The 22436-nt window shown below is 44.1% G+C and overlaps 1 protein-coding gene across 1 annotated transcript in view; it reads left to right on the top strand.

Annotated features, from left to right (window-relative positions):
- The window catches only part of YPEL2 (yippee like 2), a 149702-nt gene that overhangs the window by 97674 nt on the left and 29592 nt on the right, over positions 1–22436 (top strand). Inside the window, exon 2 of the mRNA XM_078679842.1 lies at positions 806–1127. Within this exon, the coding sequence (XP_078535968.1) occupies positions 1011–1127 (117 nt within the window). The 5' untranslated portion in view covers positions 806–1010. The remainder of the gene's footprint in view (positions 1–805; positions 1128–22436) is intronic.

Here is a 22436-nt window from a genome sequence, read left to right as displayed (position 1 = left end):
ACCTCCTCTTCCCATCTAAGGGACATTACATGGAAAAAACATTTTTTGAGAGTGATCACATTTAGAAAGAGATTTGGGAGAGATTGCGTTTTACTTGCATTTCAGAAATGGTGGAGTGAGGTGTTAAGCCTTGACAGCTAAAGCCTCACTCCCCCACTTCCTTGTATATATCCACCTTTGTATTTTGATTCTATTTAGTGTATTGAGTCAGACGTCGGCACACCACACACTATATACATATGTGCAATTCTTCTGTAGTAAAGATTTCTCTAATTAGTTTCTTTACAGTACATAAACTTGTTTCAGTTGGAGCATAAAGTTACGAGCTAGCTCCATGTCACAGTGGATGCAGTGCCCCAGGATTGACTTTTGCTTTATTTCCGGGATTCGGGAGGTTGATTATATGATGTTAACGTGTTTTAAAAGAGAAGTTCGAAACTGGAGCTTTGGGTTCCCATTAACATGGTATTCATTAAGCCTTTTCCAGGGGTTTTGACAGAAACAATGCATCCTGCTGTTTGTTGTACTTGTCAACCAATATATACACTGTATTCCTTTTGTAAAAACGGTCTGTCTTCTCCGGCGGAAAGATTGTTTCTCCTGAAGAAGCTGTCAATGACATTCCTCTTCTGTAAATTATTGATCTCCTGTGTGACAGGGCTGAGGGTAGAATTTGCATCAATAACCTTTCTGCTGTACATTAATGTTAGTTACTTTGGTAAGTTTTAGGTTGTGTGATTGAATTTGGTTGCTGTTATTTATAGTAAAAGAACCATAACCACATTGATGTATTCTTGTTTAACAGGTGAGTGAAAAGTGGCAGTAAATGTTGGGTCAAAGCACCCTGACCCAGTGAAAGCTGTACTCCTCCAGTGTGTGGCTGCTGCCCCACACCCTCAATCTGCCAAACCACGGCCTTTACCTGCGTCTTCCGCTGTTTCCCTTGCGATCCTTCCTGCGGGAGCGCCTCTTGGGCCACGCCGGAATTCACCCAGCACTCAGTTGCCCCGATGGTGAAGATGACTAGGTCCAAGACCTTTCAGGCATACCTGCCCACCTGCCACCGGACATACAGCTGTATCCACTGCAGAGCACACCTTGCCAACCACGATGAGCTCATCTCCAAGGTAGGTGGCTTCTTCGAAGCATTTCTGTGGTTGTGAATCATTGACTATTTCTCGGTTCTAGGACTCCAAGCCTGGTAATATTGATACTGTAGCACCATTCTGTTTATTTCCTCCAGATGGTCGAGTCCAAAGGGAATTCATGTGGCTGGACCACTGTTTCCATAGCTGGACGTTTAGTGGAAAACAGAAATAAATCCTGATATTTATAGCCCAAGACCAGTTCAGTTTCGTGATTTGGATTAGAGTATGCAAGTACAATGATTTCCCAAAGGAGATTGCAGGACTTAGAATTTATTATCCCATTGACTTTCAATAAGGTGTGTGAAGTGGTTTGAGCATTATCTGTTTTCTATAAGGCCAATCTGTACATATGTCTACAAATGGATGGTAAGCTTGATTTTATGAGAGTAGTAGGTCAATGAGTCTTATATCAGTGCTCGATTGAGGGACCATTTTGGGAGCTTCCAGTGGGCCTATACAGACCGTAGGGAAGTCTAGATCAACATGGACCTAAAAGATATCTTTAGAGTTGAGAGAGATTTTCTCCCAGAATGGTTTGATTCGTTTGTAACTAACAAATATATGCTGTAAGTCCCATGGGAGCTCTTTGCAGTTCCAACAAAGTTTTGCAAGTTTGGCTGGGGTCCAGAAGTCCTGGTGCATGGAAATAAACTGTTTGGAACAAGGTTGTGATGAGTGTGGATCAGGGCCGGACTGGGAACCAAAACCGGTCCTGACAAAGTGCTCTTTTCTTATTCTGTAGGGACCCAGAGTTGAAAAGGTTTTCCTGGAGCCCAATCGATAGCATACTTGATAGAAAATTGATGACGGAGGGGAACATAATTTAGAGGGATTTAAACCCTTTCCCACCTTTTTGTATATTTGGGGAACCAAATCTCAAGGGTTTCATACATTTTTGTTTTCGTATTTGCTTCATTATATCTGATGGATTCATGGAGATCATTTCAACACCTTATGTCTTAGTAATTGATAAATATTTTTTGCCAGTGTAGGCCTGTTTTCTTGAAGCAGTCTCAAAAGCACAGAGGGGTTAGGGTATGGACTTCAGTTTAGTCCTAGTTTAGGGTGTAACACGATATGACAGATTTGCTTGATCACTTCTAGAAGAGCAAGGATGGATGTATTGGCCTCAGACGAGACTACTGGTATCTCGTCCGCATCGGCTGCTGTTTTTAGGTTATCTGACTTAAATTTGATACAGTGGATGGTAGTTTTGCCTTTTATAAATGTAATGAGCACGTCGATTGCCACAAGGAAGAGAAGGGAGGCAGCCCTAACAGGTGCCTTGTTCTAGTTAGAAGTGTTTGTAGAGGACGCCATTGACTCTGATTCTTGCCTGTGGGTAAGCATAAAAGAGCCATTGCCATTTTAATGAAGTGGACTCCCAGGTCATACTTTCAAAGTTATGCCTCCTGAAAAGGCCTTCAGAAAAGGCCACAAGACCATGTCAATGGCCTTTTCAGTGCTGTGTGATTTATCTTTAATATTAGTGACCAGAGCTTTGTTTTTCCTTTATTTGACATAGAAGGCCAATAGCGTGCCTGCTCTGTTACTGACAATCTTATTGCACCCGTATTTACATTTTTTAGGGTGTTCATATGTTTGCGGTTGTTTGACTGATAGTGTTAAGCTTCAAAGGTTTTAATTCAAATAATTAAATCGTTTTAATTTCTTTTGTTTGTTTTTCTAATTCCGAATTAATCTTCATTTGTCTTTGCCATGAGGATTATTATGAGCTCTCTCATGTAGGTTTTTAATCTGTCCTAGAGTATGGCAGGAGACAGGGGAATGAATTAGTTTTTTCCTGGATGAATATCTGAATGTTTTTCAAGATCTCTAGCATTGATAACATTTTTTATGATTCCTTGGTTCATCCTCCATGTGTTCCTTTTTTTATGTGAGGGCTAGTTTTTATGGTCAGAGTTGTACAATTCATGGTCTGAAATGATGATGATAGTTTCTATTGTGGGGTTTGTAACACGCTGTCGATGTGCAGAATCAGCGACTTTGTATTCAGTGAGAGAGCAGCTTTGGTGTGCGGTCAGGGATGGGTAGTCCCCATGTATTATCCAGTGTGTGTGAGATGCAAATATTGTGCATTGGTTTATACAACTTAGAGGAGTGAAACTTGTTATCTGACTGTCTGTCTTTTACCATAGGGAAAGTGAAATCGACACCAGAAATGATGTTCGCTATAAGAAGGTCAGGCAATTTTGTTTTCTTAGGTGTTCCAGAAGTAAGTAGAGTCCGTATGTGGGGCATATACGTTTATGACCAACATTTCTGTGCTGTTATATTGATGCCTGGTGATGGGAACCCTGCCATCATGCTCATTTTTAGACCGAATACCTACGAGGCCTGAGCGCTTGGAGAAACGTGTAATTATACCATTATTTTTCTTGATCACATCTGAGTTAGGTATAGCATCCACCCAGCCCAATCTCATGTTTAGGGCATCCTGGTAGTTTATTTTAGTCACTTATAACAATACAATATTCTTTTTTAGGTTGAGCCTGGGAAGTGTATGCGCTGCTCTGCAAGGCATGCTGCATTCGGAGCATGGAGGTGAAGCTCCACCCACTCCCTGCCCATATTTTTCATTGGCTTGTGTCATTGTCCTTGGTTATAGCTTCTGATTCGTTAATAGGCTTGGTAGTCCCTCATTTGTAACCTCCCATGGCGACACCCCCTGTTACATGTGTTGTTGCTCGGTAGTCTTTAATTACAACCTCCGAGCACTATTTTGTTACATGCTTTTCACATGCCTGCGAACAGGCAGAATGCGCTCTCTTGTAAGGCTTCATTTATTTTTTCCATAGCACGGCACCCCACAGTGGAGGCTGCGCCTTTGGTTTATTTGCAGCTCCGAATGCGGCCGCATGTTTTTTTTCTCTATTTTTTTACTTTCATTTGTAGAAGTACCCCATGCGGCGCTTTCATGTTAATGACGGCCATGCCTGTTTCTTCAGATGAGCCGCCACTAAGGAAAGGGGCACGGCCACCATGAAAGTGAAAGCGCTGCACGGGGAACTTTTGCAAACAACCATTTGCAACACAATTGGTCTCGCATTTTCGAGAGTTTGGTAAATGCGAGACCTATTGCACGGCAAATGCCTGTTTTTGGTAGCAATTATTCTTCAGACATTGTGGATACATCTAAGTGTGGGATGGATGTACGTTAGTGTGTTGGAGTTTGGAAGGAGCTACTTATAGAGCAAAGCAAAGCGAGTCTGCTGCTACTTTCCCCTCCAAGAGCATGTGCTGGAAAAGGTAGTGTGGTCAAGTGGTGCCATAGTTGGATGACTCGTACCGCAGTCAATGAATAGTGTGGCCAAGAGTGAAACGTCTGCCTATAAGAGGGATTAACAGAGAAGGAAGAACAGGAGCACGAGGATAGCCCTAGAGAGGGAGAGAAGAAACAGAAAAGTAACCTAAAACATAACCCTTAATGAATCCCACCCCAGTCCTTCCACCCCTCTCCACTAGTAACAAACCAATGGAATATAGATCTGAAGTGAAGTCTGTGGTGAGGGATTGGGACGCATTTTGTGCCTTAGAACCTTGGGAGAGAATAACGGGTCTGAGTCCAACATGCACGAAAGGCAAACAAGAACTTTAATATATTTTGAGCTTGAGAGTAAATATCACAACAGTAGCTACATTGCACTGTGTGACCGGTTATTTAAGATGATGGTGAGAAGCAAGCAATGGGCGTCACTCGATTATATAATATGTGTAATACACCACATTATTTGGAGCTTGAAAATGCAGAAGTATAGCTGCACAGAAGAGTTCTATTGGGTAGTCAGAGAGACCCACTCATTGCACTGAGGCTGTGAGAATGTTCGGTAGAGCCTGCAATGGCTTCAAGGGTTACTGTGACCAGAGAGATTGTATTGTATGATGTTTTAACATGAATAGGTAGTATGGATAGAGTTGTATAGTATGGTGTAGGATAGGTTTGGTGGTGTCTGTTAAAGAGGTGAAAATCAGATAATACATGGTGATATCGCTATGTTAGTTGATGTTAGGTGGTGGTGTGAGAAGAACATGGAAGCTCTTAAGTGATACTGATTTAAGCTTTTAGGCATTAACATCAGCCTTTGATTCCTGCAAACTTGAATGGGATACTTGGAGCATGCCAGTGTCTGGTGTCAAGGGTCCATTTCTGATTCAGATTTATTTGTTGTAAAAGTCTCAAGGTCGGAAGCTCAGAGAAAAGTTGAATTTGACCCTTAGACATGATTTTAAATCTTGTCAGGGCGATGACAGAGTGCTGAGTCAACATCTCAGTTAATGTTTTGCATATGGTGATAAAAACTTCTCTTCTGATTACCGTATTAGGCAAAGTCTTGGGAGATAGAAATTTTCGCACTACTTCAGGAGACTGACTTTATTTTCCACATTTGAGCTAATATTAGTTCCCAGTGTTGGTGTCCTAAAGGTTCAAAATGAGGGGTCTGGGCATAAAGATATTTTTTTTTGTCCTGAAGGTTTGAGGAACTATGAGCGCATTCCGTTTTAAACTCTGTTGTGAAAGAAAGGCCCAGTGTCGCTGGAATCCATTGCTCTAGAACTGCAATAGTGGGGGGTACTGGTTTTTTTGCTCTTTTTTGGAGAAATACAATTCTGAGGTTGCTTCTTCTGTTGCAGTTTTCTAGGTCCATGACCTCCCTATGAAGGAGAGAAACCTTCCTGTCAGTTTTGTTGATATATACCTGCTGAATGGTGGTGGTGTTTTCCAGCCTGCTTTTCCTTGATTCCATGTTAAAGATTCTTGTGGTTAAGTCGTTCAGGTCTTACCTGATACCCGCTGTTTCTGAGTGCATTAGGTCAGTATTTGGTTTGATGCTTTGCACAGTGTCCTGTACCATGTTCACTTTTTTTCGAACCATGTCCAACGTTGAGGAAATTTCAGATTTGTCTTTGACTGGTGACTCTGGAATGGGAGGTCTGGTATGGTATGTTTTAGACACGTTTTGGTGTGTTTGTCTTGTTCTTGAGGTATTTCATAGTAAAGGTCTATGTCTGTTCAAATGTAGGCTTTTGTGTGAAGTCACCTTTGTGTAAGGATTGTAAGAAGCAACTGAGACAGACATATAGGCAAAACGCGAATCTTAGTGAGTTTGCAATTGGATAACATGCCATGGCCCGATGTTTTGCTGTTAGGGAAGCACTCCCATAACTTAATGCCATGACGTAACACAATGCAATGACACAATAAACAGAGCATTGCGTTTAGAGTTGGGGATATTAATGTCTGCTTGCTGAAGAGCTGTCTGGATTATTCACCGTATACTGTGTATCGAAGTATACTGATCATAGTATACTGATCATAGTATACTGATCATAGTATACTGTAATTTTACATGGTCTGCTAGGTGTCAAAATGGAAGGTTTAAAACTGCAGACCATGAGATGCAGACTGTCAGGCAGAGAGGGACCAAAAGAGCAGGCAGTGGAGACTTTCCGATTCGGTAGGCTGGAGGTCGAAGGCAGGTCTTAGTAGGTCATAGGCAGGTAACAGACAGCACGCGCTGTTGTTAAACAAACATGATGGGAGGCGTGCGACATGGTGTGCTTCTAGCCACCATAGTAGGCCAAAGGCATGAAGGAGATCAGGTCCAAAGGACTCGCCAGGCAGGATGGAGGATGGATGTGGGTTGGAAGCAGATGCCGGGCATCCCCCCTGAAGTGTTATTTGGATGGGGCTGTGTCATTTTGTGCTAGAGCGATGCAGCTATAAATCGGTCTTCCATTCAGGAGCATCCACGACTGGGAGTCAGTATAAGTTGTCTCACCTCATCTGTGAAGATCGCCTTAGTCGCAGGCGCAAGTAGGGGATTTTCTTGGTTGGGATTAGCCCACACTTGGTTTCAGGAAAGGGGAGAATGGCTGGAGCTCAAAAGGGAGCTGCTGTCTGCCTCATGCTCACGCCACTCCCTCTAGACTATGCCATTCATTATAGAATAGCCGTTGGAAGGTAAAATCATGAAAAGCTAAGTGTGGTAGCCTATTAATTTTAATTCTTTTTTCATCTGGTGAGCGTTTGTTGACTTGTGTATTCTACATTTTATTACGCTTGAATCTATCATTGTTTTAAAAAAGAGGCTTTTAATTTCTAATGAAAGTTGCCCTTTTACCTTAGCGCTGCTAGGGCTACACCTCCACCTTCACTGGAAAAATATGCATCCTTTGGTGCTGGCTCATTAGAGTTTAGCAAAGGCTGTTTTGCTCTAATTAAAGAAATTTTATTTCAAGCATTCTTGAAATATCAGGAATGATTCAATTTCTCATCCTAAGAGGACCAGTCTGGCCGCACCGTGAAATCCGGCCTCGCTTCCAGATGTGTGTTTTGACAAATTCGCTTGTGCTCGAGTTCATCAAGAAGCATCATTTCACTTTAATGAAGCCGCAGAATGTCCTACATGACATGCTGGCCGGTATTTACTAAAACAGTGGGTGCCCTGCAGCACGGGTTTTAAAAGGGAGGCAGGAGCTCTGGGCCTGAAATGCAGATCGGTTCTGCGTGGTCAGCTCCTTTCCTTGTGCCGAGTCTGCAGTACCGGCGTCTAGTGAGCTGACGGCAGTACAAGATTGAGGGGGGTTTACAGCACTTGTGTGTCCGTAGCTTTCACAGTCGATTGTATCAGAGTCCTTGGAGTGCTTCGAAGTGCATAGTTGAAGAATGTTGTTTGTAGTTTTGTTTGTGGGAGACATTTTAGTTGAAGCTTAAACAATGTGATAACAATGGGATGGATACACAGTGTGTCCGTTGCTGCAGCGCACATGAGTCTGAGTGGGGAAGTCTGGACAGCTGCTCATGGTTTCTTGATCCGTACATTTCCACGACTATCCTGTTGAATGCCAGTGCCACGTGAGAAAGCGTTGATGGTTTGGTGTGAAAATGTTCCATTGGTGCTTTCTGACCCGATTTATGTATGTTCCCTTGAACATGCAAAATGGGCTTCTGCGATGCATCAACCTGTCAACCTCTCGCAATTTAAGAAATCGCAAATTATTGAGATTTCTTTAATTGCGATTGCATTTAAGTAATTGCAAATTGCAAATCCTTAAATGCAATGCACGATGGAATCGCAAATTGCGATTTTGTAATAGGGGGTGCAAATTACCATCAATTTGCACTTGATCGTAATTTGCAAAAACTTTGAAAAATGCACTAACGTGCATTTTTCAAAGTTTTAGGTTACACACACGCCGTTGGGGCATGTGTGTACGCAACATGCGTGCACAGATCAATTTCAGGGGTGCAACAGGGTGTCCTTTTGACACCCTTGCACCCTTGAAATTGCATGCCCAATTTGCGAGTAATTTGTGAGTACCTATTGGTACTCGCAAATTGCGCATGCAATCTACCATTCATTCCTATGGGCCAGTAGGCCCATAGGAATTAATGGAAAGGCATTCCTTAATTGCGACTCGCAATTTGCGAGTCGCAATTAAGGAATGTTTGAGAATCGCTCATTTTATAGCAATTCTTACATGCATAGGCCTTTGCAATTCCTTGGTTTCGATTCCTTAATAATCGCTATTAAGGAATCACAAAAGCCTACATTGATGGATGTGCCTGTTAGGGCCTTAATTCATGATTTAACCCCTTCACTGCGGCGGCTATTCCGCCGCAGTGCTAAGGGGGCGCGGCGGAAGAGCGGCGGGCGCACGCTGGTGACGGAACGCTCCGTCACCAGCCTCGGTTTCGCTGTGCTTATGACGGAGCGGTTCCGTCATGGCCCGCCCCGCTCAATAGAGCGCTCAGCGCAGGCGCGGAATCCGCGCCGCGCAGGCGTGCCGAGCGGGCCATGACAGAACCGCTCCGTCATCAGCACAGCGCGACCGCGGCTGATGACGGAGCGGTTCCGTCATCAGCAGGGGAGGGGTTAAAGAATACAGATTTGTGGAATTTTATGTTTGTCAGTTTTGCTTGAGATAGAAAATCTGCTAGCATCAGCGATTTTCTACTGTTGTACATTTAGGGTTCATGGGCAGGACAGATAGCCTTGTAAGAGCAGGTGGACCTCGACAAGCAGTGGACCCCCACAAACTCACAAGTTTGTGGGTTTTCAGGAAGATTTTGCAGACAGGTTTCCAACCTGGAAATGTGTGTACTGTTCGTACATTTACCCTTACAAAAGGCAGAACCTCTCCAGGGTGGAAAAGAGATGGAATACTCCCATATTTTCCTTGCGAAGAAAAGAGGTTACATGTGCAGAGGCACTTTTCTAGGTAATATTTTTCACCTTAGAAGATTTTGCAGTTACGTTTTACAAATCTGGGAGTAGTATAAACCTTTTAATTGTCATCAATTTATTGGTGAACATCTAACATACAGTGTGAATGCCCTAAAGTCTGATAAGTTAACTAAACTCAGAAGTAATCTGACAGGAGTAGATTTCCAACTGCTTTTGTGAACAGGGCCCAGACTATGTTGTGTTTTTGCTTTGTTTTTGCTAGGGAGTGATGTAAGCCAGTGATAACTTATTATTCTGCTTGTTTGAGTATGTCGATTTTGTACTTAGGAACAGGTTTGCCTGCCTAGCAGCCTTTTCATGCAGTATTTCTCTTGTGGCCCGAAGACTTTTTAAATAAAAAAAAAAAGAAGCTATTTACTTTCATACCTTTTGTGAATAGAAAAGCCGGTCTGATTCAGACATGCACGAACAGGAAGCTAAATTCAATGGCTGCATTTCATGTAATGCAATGCTAGCGTCACCCCTCTTATGGCATGAATCCTAATGGAGAAATAATACGGATACATAGAATGATGGTACAGCTGCATATAGATGTAAAACCCGACAGGGCAGAGAGTGCAGGCATGTTGCCTAATGTGTAAACTTGAATACAGACCTGTATACCTTGGGGAGGAATATCTGTGTAAATCAGTGCACCTATCACATCCAAATACACTAGAAACACCAGCACCTAACATTAGATAAATGCATTTGGTTCCAAAAGCCATACACATAGTAACATGTGATCCCCTGATCCTCAACTCCATTAGGTGCAAAAGAAGTATTACTCTGAATGTTTACCACACATGTGCAATCATCACACACATACTGTGCCTTTATTGAGCTGTGTCCTATGTTGAGGAATAGGCCTCTTTTTCCTTCTTTCCCTCACCCCGCATGTTGTTACAACCCGACGCATACCATTATCCTGCATGTCGTACCAACTACTTGCGGCGGGGGGCGCTGGATGTTGGAATAGTATAATTTACTATTCCAACTCCAGTCTGCGCGGACAGTAGTGAAGGGGTTGGATTTTAAAAAGTTTGTTTTTAATTTTTATACATTTTTAAAACCTTTTTTAGCTCTGTATTAATATGAACTCTAAAAGTATTTGTAATTGAATTTTATCGTATAAAATTTGTGGTCCTCAGTAGAGTACCAAAACAAATAAAATAAACTTGAACTAAACTTAAATCCAACACCTTCTCCCCCCTCCGCAAGCCGTTGTAACAACTTGCGGGGTAATGATATGCGTTGTTACAACGCGGTCGTTGTAACTACCGTGCTGTAACAACATGCGGGGTAAGGGATGCGTCGTAAGGGGTGTTTACCATGTTATCTAGTGACACTAAATTCACTGGAAACCCAGGTGCATTTAAAATGCTAAGTAGCGTCCTTTTTAACTCGCACACCTAACCTGATATACCTGTGTGGTGCAGTCATCTTGCAGGCACAACCAAACTATCAAGCCCTCGCTCTTCAACATACCCATCCGGTGCAGACTTGGCACGAATCACGCCAACCTAGCCGACACACCATGAGACCGCCTTAGGTGATGCTCGTGCACTGTTGGACCCCTCGAACAGACGAGCACTGCACACATTGGCCCACTCTTGGCATACGCAAGTCTACACTCAAGGACAAATTACTTACCGACTTTCCCTCCTACAGAGCAGGCTCTGGTCAGAACAAAACCCCACGGTTTCTGTCACAGCGCTGTGAAGCTTTTCAAGTGGTGGATGTGCCCTGTAGAAATATCGGTCATTTTATGTAACAAGTTATTCAATAGAAACCACCGATGTTACATTCTGGTGGGGGTATTTAGGGCTTTTCACATGGTATTGGGAAAACAACATTTGGCATTAACATTTTCTGGAGTCATTGAAATGAGAAGAGTGAAAATATAAATCTGGATACGGAAAAAATAGACCCATTGAATAGGAGCATTCCTTCTGATGCTACAGGCAAGGGCAAATGTCTTAATGTCGACATGGATTATAAGTAAATCATTTGCTAATGGCATTTACTATAGACCAGTCTCTCTTGCATGTGGTCAGTTTCTTTAGTTATGTTCTCGATCTAACACGTCAATACCTTGGACACAGTGCTTTAGAGAGACCAGGCATAGAATACCTGTAAATACTGTGATTACGTGGCGAACGTCTGTGCTTTGGGCAGTTTTTATAGCCACCTTCACTTTCCTGGGAGAGGAGGGACTGTTCGCTTTATATAGAAATGCCACTGGCTCCAAGCCTTAAGGACCTCTAGAATCCACTCCAAGGCTTTTATTTGACAATATAATACATTCTGGGCGTTGTCTTACTTTTTTTCCACTGAACCGACTGGACTAACACCTAAAATTGATGAGTAGCATAAATGCACTGGACAGGAAACCTGGTTTCTTGAAAGCGTGGTTTGAGGTGACCCCCCTGCCTGTACAGGAACGCTGCTGTTCGCATTATTATCAAAACAAGAACTCTTTGTAGGATAACGACTATCAGAAGGCCTGCTGAGGGATGATTCCTAAAACGTGAACAGGTTTGGTTCTGTTTTTAATCCTTTGTTGCATCTGTCTTGGTTGCCACATTTGTTTTGTTTGTCTGCTATTCCCTTGGCTTGAAAAAAAGAGTTTAGTTTCTTGCCTTTTCTGTAATAAGTCTGTGACCTTAGTGGCAGAATATGCAAATACTGTATAATATCTCTGTACCTGACGGGACAGACGTGTCGGCACTCCAAGCCGAGGTGATTAAAGCAGCGGCATCAGCTTTTTGATCAGAGCCAAAGAGTAATGTAGTCAATGCGTTGTCTTTGATCAACAATCAATGTAGATCCTTTTAGCTAGATAACATATTCCTGCTGGCAAGTAAACACTGTTCACTTGTGAGTTTTTGTACGAGTTGATTGAGCCTTTTGAGGTGTTGTTAGAAGGTTGGGGATTTTGATGTGCTGTCAGATGATTAGACATGTTGATGTGTTGTCGGATGGTTGAGCATTTTGAAGTGCTGTCAGAGGGTTGGGTCTGATGGTTGAGGATCCTTTCCGGAGCCCCCTCTGACCCTTGCCTGTATCACATCTTCCATAGAGCAGCCACCTCCCCAGGCCCTTAGCCGCACCATCAACTGCCCCATCAAGACCGCCACCTTCCCCGACTACTTGAAACACACCGAGTTCAATCTCCGGCTAAAGAAGCCATCCGCCGACCCAACAGACATCAAGAACGTCTGACCCATCTCCCTGATCCCCTACCCAGCTAAGGTCATCGACGCACAACTCTCCGAGATCATCGAAGGGAACCATGTCGTAGATATCTCCCAATCCGGCTTCCGAAGCAACCCCAGCACCGAGACCACACTCCTCGCTGCCACCGAGGACATCCGTGCCCTCCTCGACCAAGGCAAAACCACAACCCTTATCCTACTGGACCTCTCGGCTGCCTTCGATACCGTCTCGCACCACACCCTAATTACAAGACTCCAAGAAGCTGGCATCCGCAAAAAGGCTCTGGACTGGATCCACTCCTTCCTTACTAGCTGCACACCGCGAGTCAGACTACCTTCGTTCCTCTCAGAACCTACAAAGATCACCGGCGGAGTGACCCAGTTCTCCTCCCTGAGCCCAAACCTCTTAAACATCTCCATGGCCCCCCTCGCTGCCATCGTAATAAAACACTGACTCAACATAGTCTCCTACTCCTCTCCCTCACCAGTAAACCCACAGCCCCCAAAATCACTTTTCACAGCGGGGTGAAGCCGTTGCCACCTGGATGAAAGATAGCTGCCTCAAGCTCAACTCTGACAAGACCTAAGTACTCATCCTGGAACCCCCCCCCCCCCCCCCCCTCAGCCTGGGACTACTCCTGGTGGCCCTCCGCACTGGGACCCGCACCCACAGACCATGCACGAAAGCTTTGTTTTATACTGGACTCCTTGCTCACAATGAACTGCTAGATTAACGCTGTATCCTCATCTTGATTCCACACACTCCACCTGCTTCGAAAAACATTCAGATGGATCTCCACAGAATCCAGATAGACAGTCACCCTCACACTCATCACCAGCAGACTCGACTACGGCAACGCACTCTATGCCGGCATCACCAAAACTCCTCAGGAAACTACAGAACGTTCAAAATGTCGAAGCCAGACTGGTCCTCAACATCGCCCGCCGCAGCCATATCACCGAACATCTTCAAGAATTCCACTGGTTCCCAGTAAACAAAAGAATCGCCTTCAAGCTCCTCACATATGCCTACAAAGCTCACCATGACACAGAGCCAGCATGTCTGAACCACCGCCTCTCATTCCACGTACCCGCCAGACACATTCGCTTTGCCCAACTGGCCCTGGTCACCGTCCCCCAGATCCACAAGAACAAATCCTTCTCCCACCTCGCCGCCCAGATCTAGAACACCCTGCCTCTCCACCTCTATCAATCCCTGTCGCTGACCCACTTCAGAAAGGATCTCAATACCTGGCTCTTCGACTGAACCCCCACCCCAACATGATCAGCCGCCCCCTCAGCACCTTGAGACCCTTACGGGTAAGTAGCCGCGCTATGTAAACCCTTGATTGATTGATTGATTTTCTGTTGTGCTTTTGGAGGTGGACGTGTCCAGAACTTGGTGCTTTTTACCGCAAGACCGAAAGGCAACAGGCCATGTTCTGTAATATTTGCCTCTGGACATTTTGGAAGCCATGAGGAGCTAGCAAACATATTGAAACAAGATGTGTACATAATGAGTTACTTGTAGATGTTCAGTGCATCCCAAACGTTCAGTCAAGGTAATGTTTGCCATAAAAAATGTATTTCCAGCATTGGAGCGGAAGAAATGATTGCAGCACTAAACTAGGATGCAGCACAAAGAACGAATTTGGATAAGACCCTTGGTGTACCAATGCTTATTCGTTTTACTGCAGCCTGCAAGTGGGCTTTTCATGTTTTATCTAATGGTAGTATTTCTCCCTGCCGTAGCAAGCCAATACCATCTTTTTTTCCTGGCTTCTGCAGCCAACTCTCTTTCTCTTGCTATCTTTGAATGACTTCTGCCTGAAACAGCCGGTGCTATCTACTTGCGGTTACCAGGCCATATTCGTTTTTCCTTCATTCATTAACCAACCTCCTTTATTACTACTTTAACCCGAGGGCCTTTGAAGAAAGGCAGACCAGTTGGCTGTGATTTTAAGAACAAAACATTCCCGACCGTTTCCTTAGTACAGTGCACCGATGCAGCCTATGCCAAGAACAGCTGAAGCGTGTGTCCAAAGATATTGAGCTGGTGAGACCTCGGCAGTCTACCTTCCGAAGTCCCCTTGAATGCTTGCCATGTGTGAATATTGAGCTGGGTATTTAACAAAAGGTTCTCTGTCTCAATGCAGACATAAAGTAATCTAGTTAAGTATACTCCAGCGAACTTAACAAAGCATGAGCTGGACAACTACTGGGCAGCCTGCGTCTGTTACTCTGCAGAAAGGTTTTACAATTGCTGCACGTAGATGTATCAGCTCATGGGGGAGTAATAGGATTGTGTCTACTTCAACAATGAACCAAGCGGCTGTCGATGTGTTGAAACCCTTCAGAATTGGTTTTAACTCTCTGTGCTCTCTCTGGCTTCCAGATCCTCTGTTTCATGATTTGTACAACATATACCCCAAAAATGCAACTATGAGCTCCTAATTCCTTCCATTAAAGGGATTCTTTTCAAAAGAGGTGTTTACTGGATTCTCATTGAGATTGCCAATGTGAGCACTGGATTCTTCTCAAAGGAGGCAATCATTGTTTGCCACTGTGAGCACGTGTTATCGCATGGATACTGCAAAATATGTATGTATGCAAGTATGTGTGTGCCTACCAACTGAGAGCAATAGAGCAAGGGATTGGAGAGATTATCTACTGTAGTTGGGCAAGCTGTGCCGCCCCTGTAGGCGATGGGGGTTCAGGTCTCTTATCACTGAACAGTGAAATGCTACTTGAAGGAATTCCTCTAAAATTATTGCCTGACTTGCAGTCAGGCGGGCAACTAGATCCATCAGTTTAATAGACGTAGCAGAGAAACTGTTTGGTAGGGTTTTGCTGAATCGGCTCCAAGATTGGATGGAGGAGGTGGGTGCCCTTAGTCCCTACCAAGCGGGATTCAGGAGGGGGGTATCCACAGTGGACCAGGTTTTCAGATTGAACCTTATCTATTGGAGGGCAGCAAAATTCGAGGGCGGTAGTCTGTACACAATTTTTGTGGACTTACGGGCCGCCTTCGACCTGGTGCCTAGGGGGAAACTTTGGAGCATCCTGGCAGAGATGGGCGTTCCCCCGGACATCCTATTAATCTTACAGAGGCTGCATCACAATAATTACGCCCGAGTGAGGTGTGGGCGGTCGGGGGAACTGACCGATAGATTCCCCGTTGGCCGGGGGGTAAGACAGGGTTGTGTGTTGGCACCGACCCTGTTTTGCCTCTTCGTCAACGGGGTAATCGCCCACCTGAATGCCACTGATTATACTGACGCCCCCAAATTGAATGGCAGCAGGGTGCCCGCAATTATGTTTGCGGATGACACCCTGCTGTTATCCAAAACCCCAATGGGGATACAGAGGATCCTCGATTCCTTTGTAGCCTTCTGTACAGACAGGGGGCTAGAAACCAACGCGGCAAAAACCAAATTCATGGTTTTGAATCCGAGCCAAAAATTGCGGCCGAATCCGCAACTGGGAGCTGTACGACTCGAGAGAGTAGCCACCTTTGAATATCTTGGTGTGACTCTTAACGAAACCATGTCTTGGGGATCCCACCAGACTAGGGCAAACCTCAAATTCACACAAACTACTGGGGGTATCGCCCGGATGATGACCGGCTCATCATACCGCCCATTGGGGGCACTAATCCAGATATACAAGGCCCAGGCTAGGGGAGCGATCATGTATGGGGCGGAATTGTGGGGTCATACACCTTGTCGGAGTCTGTCATTAACGGAAAACAAGTTTATAAGACAGATAGCCGCACTCCCGCCCAGTACCCCGCTCCTCCCCTTGAGGCTTGATTTGGGCCTACGACCGCTAGCCGATGAAATAAGCCTGAGACCCATAGCCTTCTGGCGTAGGCTGTGGAGCAGTAATGATCTGGCAGAATACAGGGCGGAACTGGTCGAATTATTGAACCATCCAAAAGCGCTCTGCATCCCCTGGGTCAAAAACATCCAAGCCACTTGTATGGAATTAGGGCTCCCTGACTTATGGACGGAGCCGGCGAATGCCGCATTAAACATCTCCAAAAGGTCCCTGGCTAATATATACCATGAACAAAAACTAGCTAGGGCCCAAGCTATACAGGCAGAAGGGTCTTTATCTTCTGTGTTTTTGCAAAGCAAGGACCTTTATAGGTTTGAGAAGGTATTGGATCCTATCTCCCCTGTACTCGCTAGAAAACTGTTTCTCCAATGGAGATACATCACGCTGCCCTTCCGGTCCTTTACAAGCACTTGGTCATCATCCTCCACTACAAAGCAGTGTCCGGCCTGTGATGCTATGGAGGAAACCGACTTACACGTGGCTTTCTTCTGCCCAGCCTACAAGGTAGCTAGAAAATACTGGCTCCTCCCACTGATAAGGAATATGGGCTGCAGGGAATATGCACCAATGTATAGGATTCTAAAATCTGATGTCTCTGGCCCAACTGTTTTCGCATTAACAAAATTTTTTACCAAGGTTTGGCATACGCGTAATCGTATTTTAAAGATGTTGGGTCCTTCTTAAAATTTTAGATCCACAGTTTTTAAGTATTTTTGTATATGCATTCCAATGGTTTTATCTCTTTATGAACTGATTTATCTTTGATGTATATGTGTATTGTTCATCTTTTATGGCCAAATGGCCGAAATAAAGATTGGAAATGAAAAAGATCCAAATTTCGGGGGGGGTCGGGGGGTGAAAGGGGGACTGAAAATATTTCGGAGGGGGCTAATTCTTCCAACCAAGGACAAAGTGGCTGTGAGATGGGGTGACCACACAACAAAAGCCTCATTTAGAACTAAATGGTCTTTTAAAGACCTGTTAAGTACTCGGGTGCGGCTGCAATTACATGCTCGCCAGCCCGCGAAGCTGTGTCAGCCCGGGCTGACAGGCACGACGGGGGGGGGCTGAAGCCCCGTGAGCCCAATGGGTGTTGCGCGCCTGCTTGCAGTAGTGATGGCGCTAGTGCGTTATGCATTGATGTATTCGAGTTGCTGAAGTTTTAGTTTTGATGAAGCAGGCCTACACATAGTCTGTGTATAGTCTGCTCTGGTGTGCCTTTGGTGTTGTCCAGCTGACACGCAATCCTACCTCCTTGCCTCTCCATTGTTTGCTCCGACACAAGGAACAGTGTCATGCAGCAGCTGTAACAATCCTTGTGTCTCCTGGTTTCACCCAAACCTAATTGGTACGGTCTGGGCTGGTTATTATATTTTTTAACTGGATTGCAACAGAGCCTTTATCTTTGAAGGCTCCTCTTCCTCCCCTTCTCCCAGTTTCATATAAACGGAAGGTGGTCAATATTAAAGGCTTTCTTGCCTTCACTACAATACTTACTAGTTTGGATCTGAAATAAAGCACAGGTAGGAATGGGTCTTTCGTTTAGTCCTTTTATTGTTACTATGACAGAGAAAGAATCAAAGGACTAGAATGACGACAGGGCCGGCTTTAGCGCTGGTGGCGCCCAGTGTGGCAATGTTAGTTGGCACCCCCAATGGCCACCCACAGATTCTCTCTCTAGCACCCTTTAACAGTGACCAAGTCTCCAGAACCACTCTCTCTCAGATGCATTGAATTAGTTATGCAGCGCCACCCATACCAGTAATGGATGTCAGAGCACTTTGCATCACACGCACATTACACGTAGACAATCAAACATACCTGTGTATATAAGTGTATAGGAAATATTACATAAGCCAAAGGACTATAAGTGTAGGAGTCACATGTCATCCATACTAGTAGAGTATAGTGTAGGAGTGTTTGGTGTGGAGAAGCACAAACTCAGAGTCGAAAAAGAAACAGCATAGTTGGTAGTTTTCTTTAATAATAAGAATCTATTTCTACCCAAATTAACCCATTTACAACATTAATCAATGCTCTAATGTGTACTTTGCAGTGTGTATGCAGTTATATAATGAAAGTTAATAGCTCACTGTTCTATATTAGGACTTTAAGTTATAAATTGTAAGTAACAAAAGGATGTCTCTTTTAAAAACAGTAACCTGCTGATCTATTTACTTTATATGCACTCTGTAATCTCCATGGTACACGTTCTTTGCAGTAGGCATATTAACCCTCTGCACTACCTTCACACAAGTCAAAACATCAACCATACAAAACTCCAATCTCTCTCTAGGAAAAACATTATCACAGGAGTTAACTTGACATTTTTGTGAGGCCTGGTAATTGCTGGAGGAAACAAACGTGACAGCAGGTGCTTTAAAAACATAATAAACTTGCAAACACGGCGCCCCAGGAAGCCAGCACCCAGTGCAGTGGCACCGGTCGCACCACCCTAGAGCCGGCCCTGAATGAAGGCTCTTTTATCAACTGATCTTAATTTTACATTGAAACTAAGAAGAATGTAAAGAAGGCAATGAAGCGTTGAACATGGACCGGTTTATGTTTCTTTGCATGTTTCTGGCCTTAATGGGGTAATGCTGTGCTCCCATGAGCTAGCACATTGAGTCCAGACTTATTGGCTTTGCCAGTGCTTGTTTGCACTTTTCATACTTACACAATAAGTCATTTTCTACTACTAATCTACATCAGACATAAGTTTTCCCAATGAGCCTATCAGGCCTACAGCCTTTATCATTGGTTTGTCATCATAGCCAATTTAGTCTAGTGTATTCCCAAAAGGCAACTATTAGGCATGTATGCAGAATTAGAATTGGCAAAGGAAAACACTGTCTTTCGTGAGAGGCCCTAACCGGGATTATCACAGTACAAATCTGTGGTTACCGCCATTTTTCTGCATTGGGATAACCAGCAAAAACCCTTGTCTGCCACAGTAATGTGTGTATTATGTGTAACAAAGTACCGCTCTGCAGCTATGCTGGGACACGTCTGTTGAAGAAAATGGAGTAAATATAACCTAGTGCAAAAACACAAAGACACTAAATAAGTAAAATTGCTCTTTTCAAAAAAATGAGGATTATGTCTTTTTTTTTTGTCTCAAAACAGTTGACCTGTTTTCTATTTTTGTCGATGATAACACCACCAACGCCACACACCCAGAGAGACAGCATAGTGTTGAACATACACAAAACATGCAAAAAAACTGTTTTAAATTGTAACTGAACCTCAGCAAAGGGCCTTCCTTTAATTTTTCGGTTTTGATGGTTCCTAATTAGGCACAGTGATCTAATGGTGTCATTTGTGGAATTTCACATAACACAAAAATCCCAAGGGTATGTAAATTATTCCAGCCTAATAAAAAATTCCCCCCATGCCTTCTTTTTCCAAGAAACTGTTGACGTAAGGATATTTTCAGTTCTCAGCCTATTGAGATTCTTTTTATAGGCACAACAGTGCTAATTTCAAGTGTTTACAATTTTTGTAAAAATGGCTAAACAACATTTGGATGCCATTTTCATAGGTATTCCATTGCAAGGAAAAATATTTAAATATTTTGACTAAGACTGAAGGGTCATAACTAGCAGTGGATGTGGCTGCCTGACCTTGACTTGCTGCCTGCAACCTCAGGGAAGTTTCCCCGTCTCCCTGTGGTATTGGGGACCAAGATTGGAGTACTAAATGGCTCCCTAGGTGTTTCCCCAGTGATGTACTGAATCCATCCAAGCCTCTTCTGAATGGCACTCTGTTTCGATTGGGAGATGAGTCTCTGTCCTTCTTGCTGCTGCTCCCACTAACACCCAAGAACTTACTGACCCTGTCTGATGGAAAGCTTTTAAGGACAATAAGAACTGAAAATGGTTACTGGCACTGTGGTGGCATGTGCTCTCATTCTTCGGCCTCAATATAGAGTAAGCTAGGACTGCTATTGAGTAGAGATTGTAGCCCAAGCTTCCCTTCTCCCCCTCCCTTATCACCCCCACCCAGACAAGTTTTACTTGCAACTTGCCAAAAACTCCTCCTGCACCAAGGAATAGTGATTTACCAAAAGTGACGAGTATATAGCTTAGGAGACACACTCTAGGAATTTGCATGGCTTGGTAAGAGGTGGGGGCTCTGGGTGGCAAAAGGAAACTGCTTTCCTTCAGAATTGCCTTCCCCTGCCTGGTCTGTGGTGATTTCGATATGAAAACCTAATATTCAGAACCAAGATTCCAATATGGAATGTGAGCCCTCCAGAGCAGAGTGGAGGGGCGTCCCTGGTTAAGCTGCTTGTGCAGTCCACATGGCGGGATCTCAAACACGTTAATTCATGGTGTAGATGTGAACTCTTTGCATGTTATAAACAGTGCTAGTTGCATTGTAGATAACGGTATGTCCCATTGCACTCTTCCATGGTTGTCTTCCATGGACTTGCCAGGCCTGCAGCAAAACTTGCTGTATTTACAGGCTCACCACGCAGTGGGCCTCAAAGTTTACTTAAAGGCCGTCTTTCCTACTCTCTGCGTCAAAGAAAACCAGGTCGAATATTTGTTTCAAGAACTGGACTAATGGGAGGGCTTCCTGAAAATAAGACATTAAACTTGTAAGGAATGCATTATTTCCACTTCCCCAGCAGAGGGATCTGATGAAACTATTCCAAAGCAAAAGTGTCTGACGTAACTTGTTTTAGTGCTGCGGGTCTTTGATTTCATTTAAAAGCCTATCTAAAGAGTCGATAGGGCGGTTTGGTTGCAGCTCCATCTTGTTTGTTACTTGTATTCATACTAGGCACAATAATCCCCAAATTATGTTTTCCTTTGAACCAGTATGGGTCTTTTAAGTGCTGTTGACCCGTTCAACATTGGTATGATTTCTAAAATGTCTAACTTCGCCACCATGCCAAAAAGATCTTTACCTTCTCTGAAGATAGGTGTATCTTTCCCGCAAACCATTGAGGCCTCCATAAATTGTGTATCCCTTGTCAGGAAAAGTGGTGAACCCCCCAGCAGTTAATGATGCAGTAGTATAGAATAGGTTGTTGTTAAAAACCTGATGCAAAGGCAGGAAGAGTGGAAACCACGCAGATGAAATGCGAGGGAATTTCCTCAGCGTCCGTGGCTGTTTCTGTTGCAGGCGCCACCCTACAGCAGCAGAGCTTGCGCGCCAAGGAGCAGTGGGACAGGAATCTAGATTCCCAGATCTCCAGCCTAATGTCTTTTGTTCTGCAATCATCGTCTTGGTTAAAGTAGATGTCTCTGGTGCATCATGTTGTGGATTCCATTCAGTTTATGAAGCTAAGGCCCCGGTGGTGTTTTGCAAAGTAACACCCGTCAACCTCCGGCCTAACCAACTTTAAGTACAAGTGGCTAAGAAGGGGGGGTGGCTGTTCATACTCCTCTCAGAATAGTAGAGTTAAAGTAATCTTTCCCTCACTTCAGACATCCTTTTCTGATGATCAGGGTAGGTTTATCCGAACCTCTGTCTTCCTTGAGGGATACATTTGTTAATTTAAATGCATGTGACAAATACTCGCCATAGTTTTTTGGTACATGTTCAAGGACAGGTACCATATATTGTGATAAAATGTGTACGGTTTCATGCACCAAAGTCGTAAGACAGATGCACATTCCTGACTGATCAGCTGAGACATTCACTTATTGACTGAAGATGGTAGAGATCACCAGGAGAAGCTTGCTAGTAAAGGGGCTGTAGTGCTTCAGAAGATGAAGTAGTGGTAGTGGTCATTCATAAGGCCGCAAACGCTAGAATCGTAATATTCCATGTAAAATATGAAGAAGGAAGCCTCAGTGACCACCTGGATTAGATCTTTCAGACTTTTCAGAGAAGATTACAAACACCTATACTCCCTGTTGTCTACAGAATAGCCCTGTTCAGAGGACGAGTTAGCCCTCACTCTGTACTTTCCCTCATTGTTAGGGTATCAATACCCTTTACAAATATAGTCCTGGTTATTAAATAGA

This window comes from Lissotriton helveticus, chromosome 3_1 (assembly GCF_964261635.1).
Source record: "Lissotriton helveticus chromosome 3_1, aLisHel1.1, whole genome shotgun sequence".
In the NCBI taxonomy this organism is placed as follows: domain Eukaryota; kingdom Metazoa; phylum Chordata; class Amphibia; order Caudata; family Salamandridae; genus Lissotriton; species Lissotriton helveticus.
The sequence above is the reverse complement of the archived record's forward strand: the minus strand, read 5'-3'. Positions and strand labels throughout refer to the sequence as shown.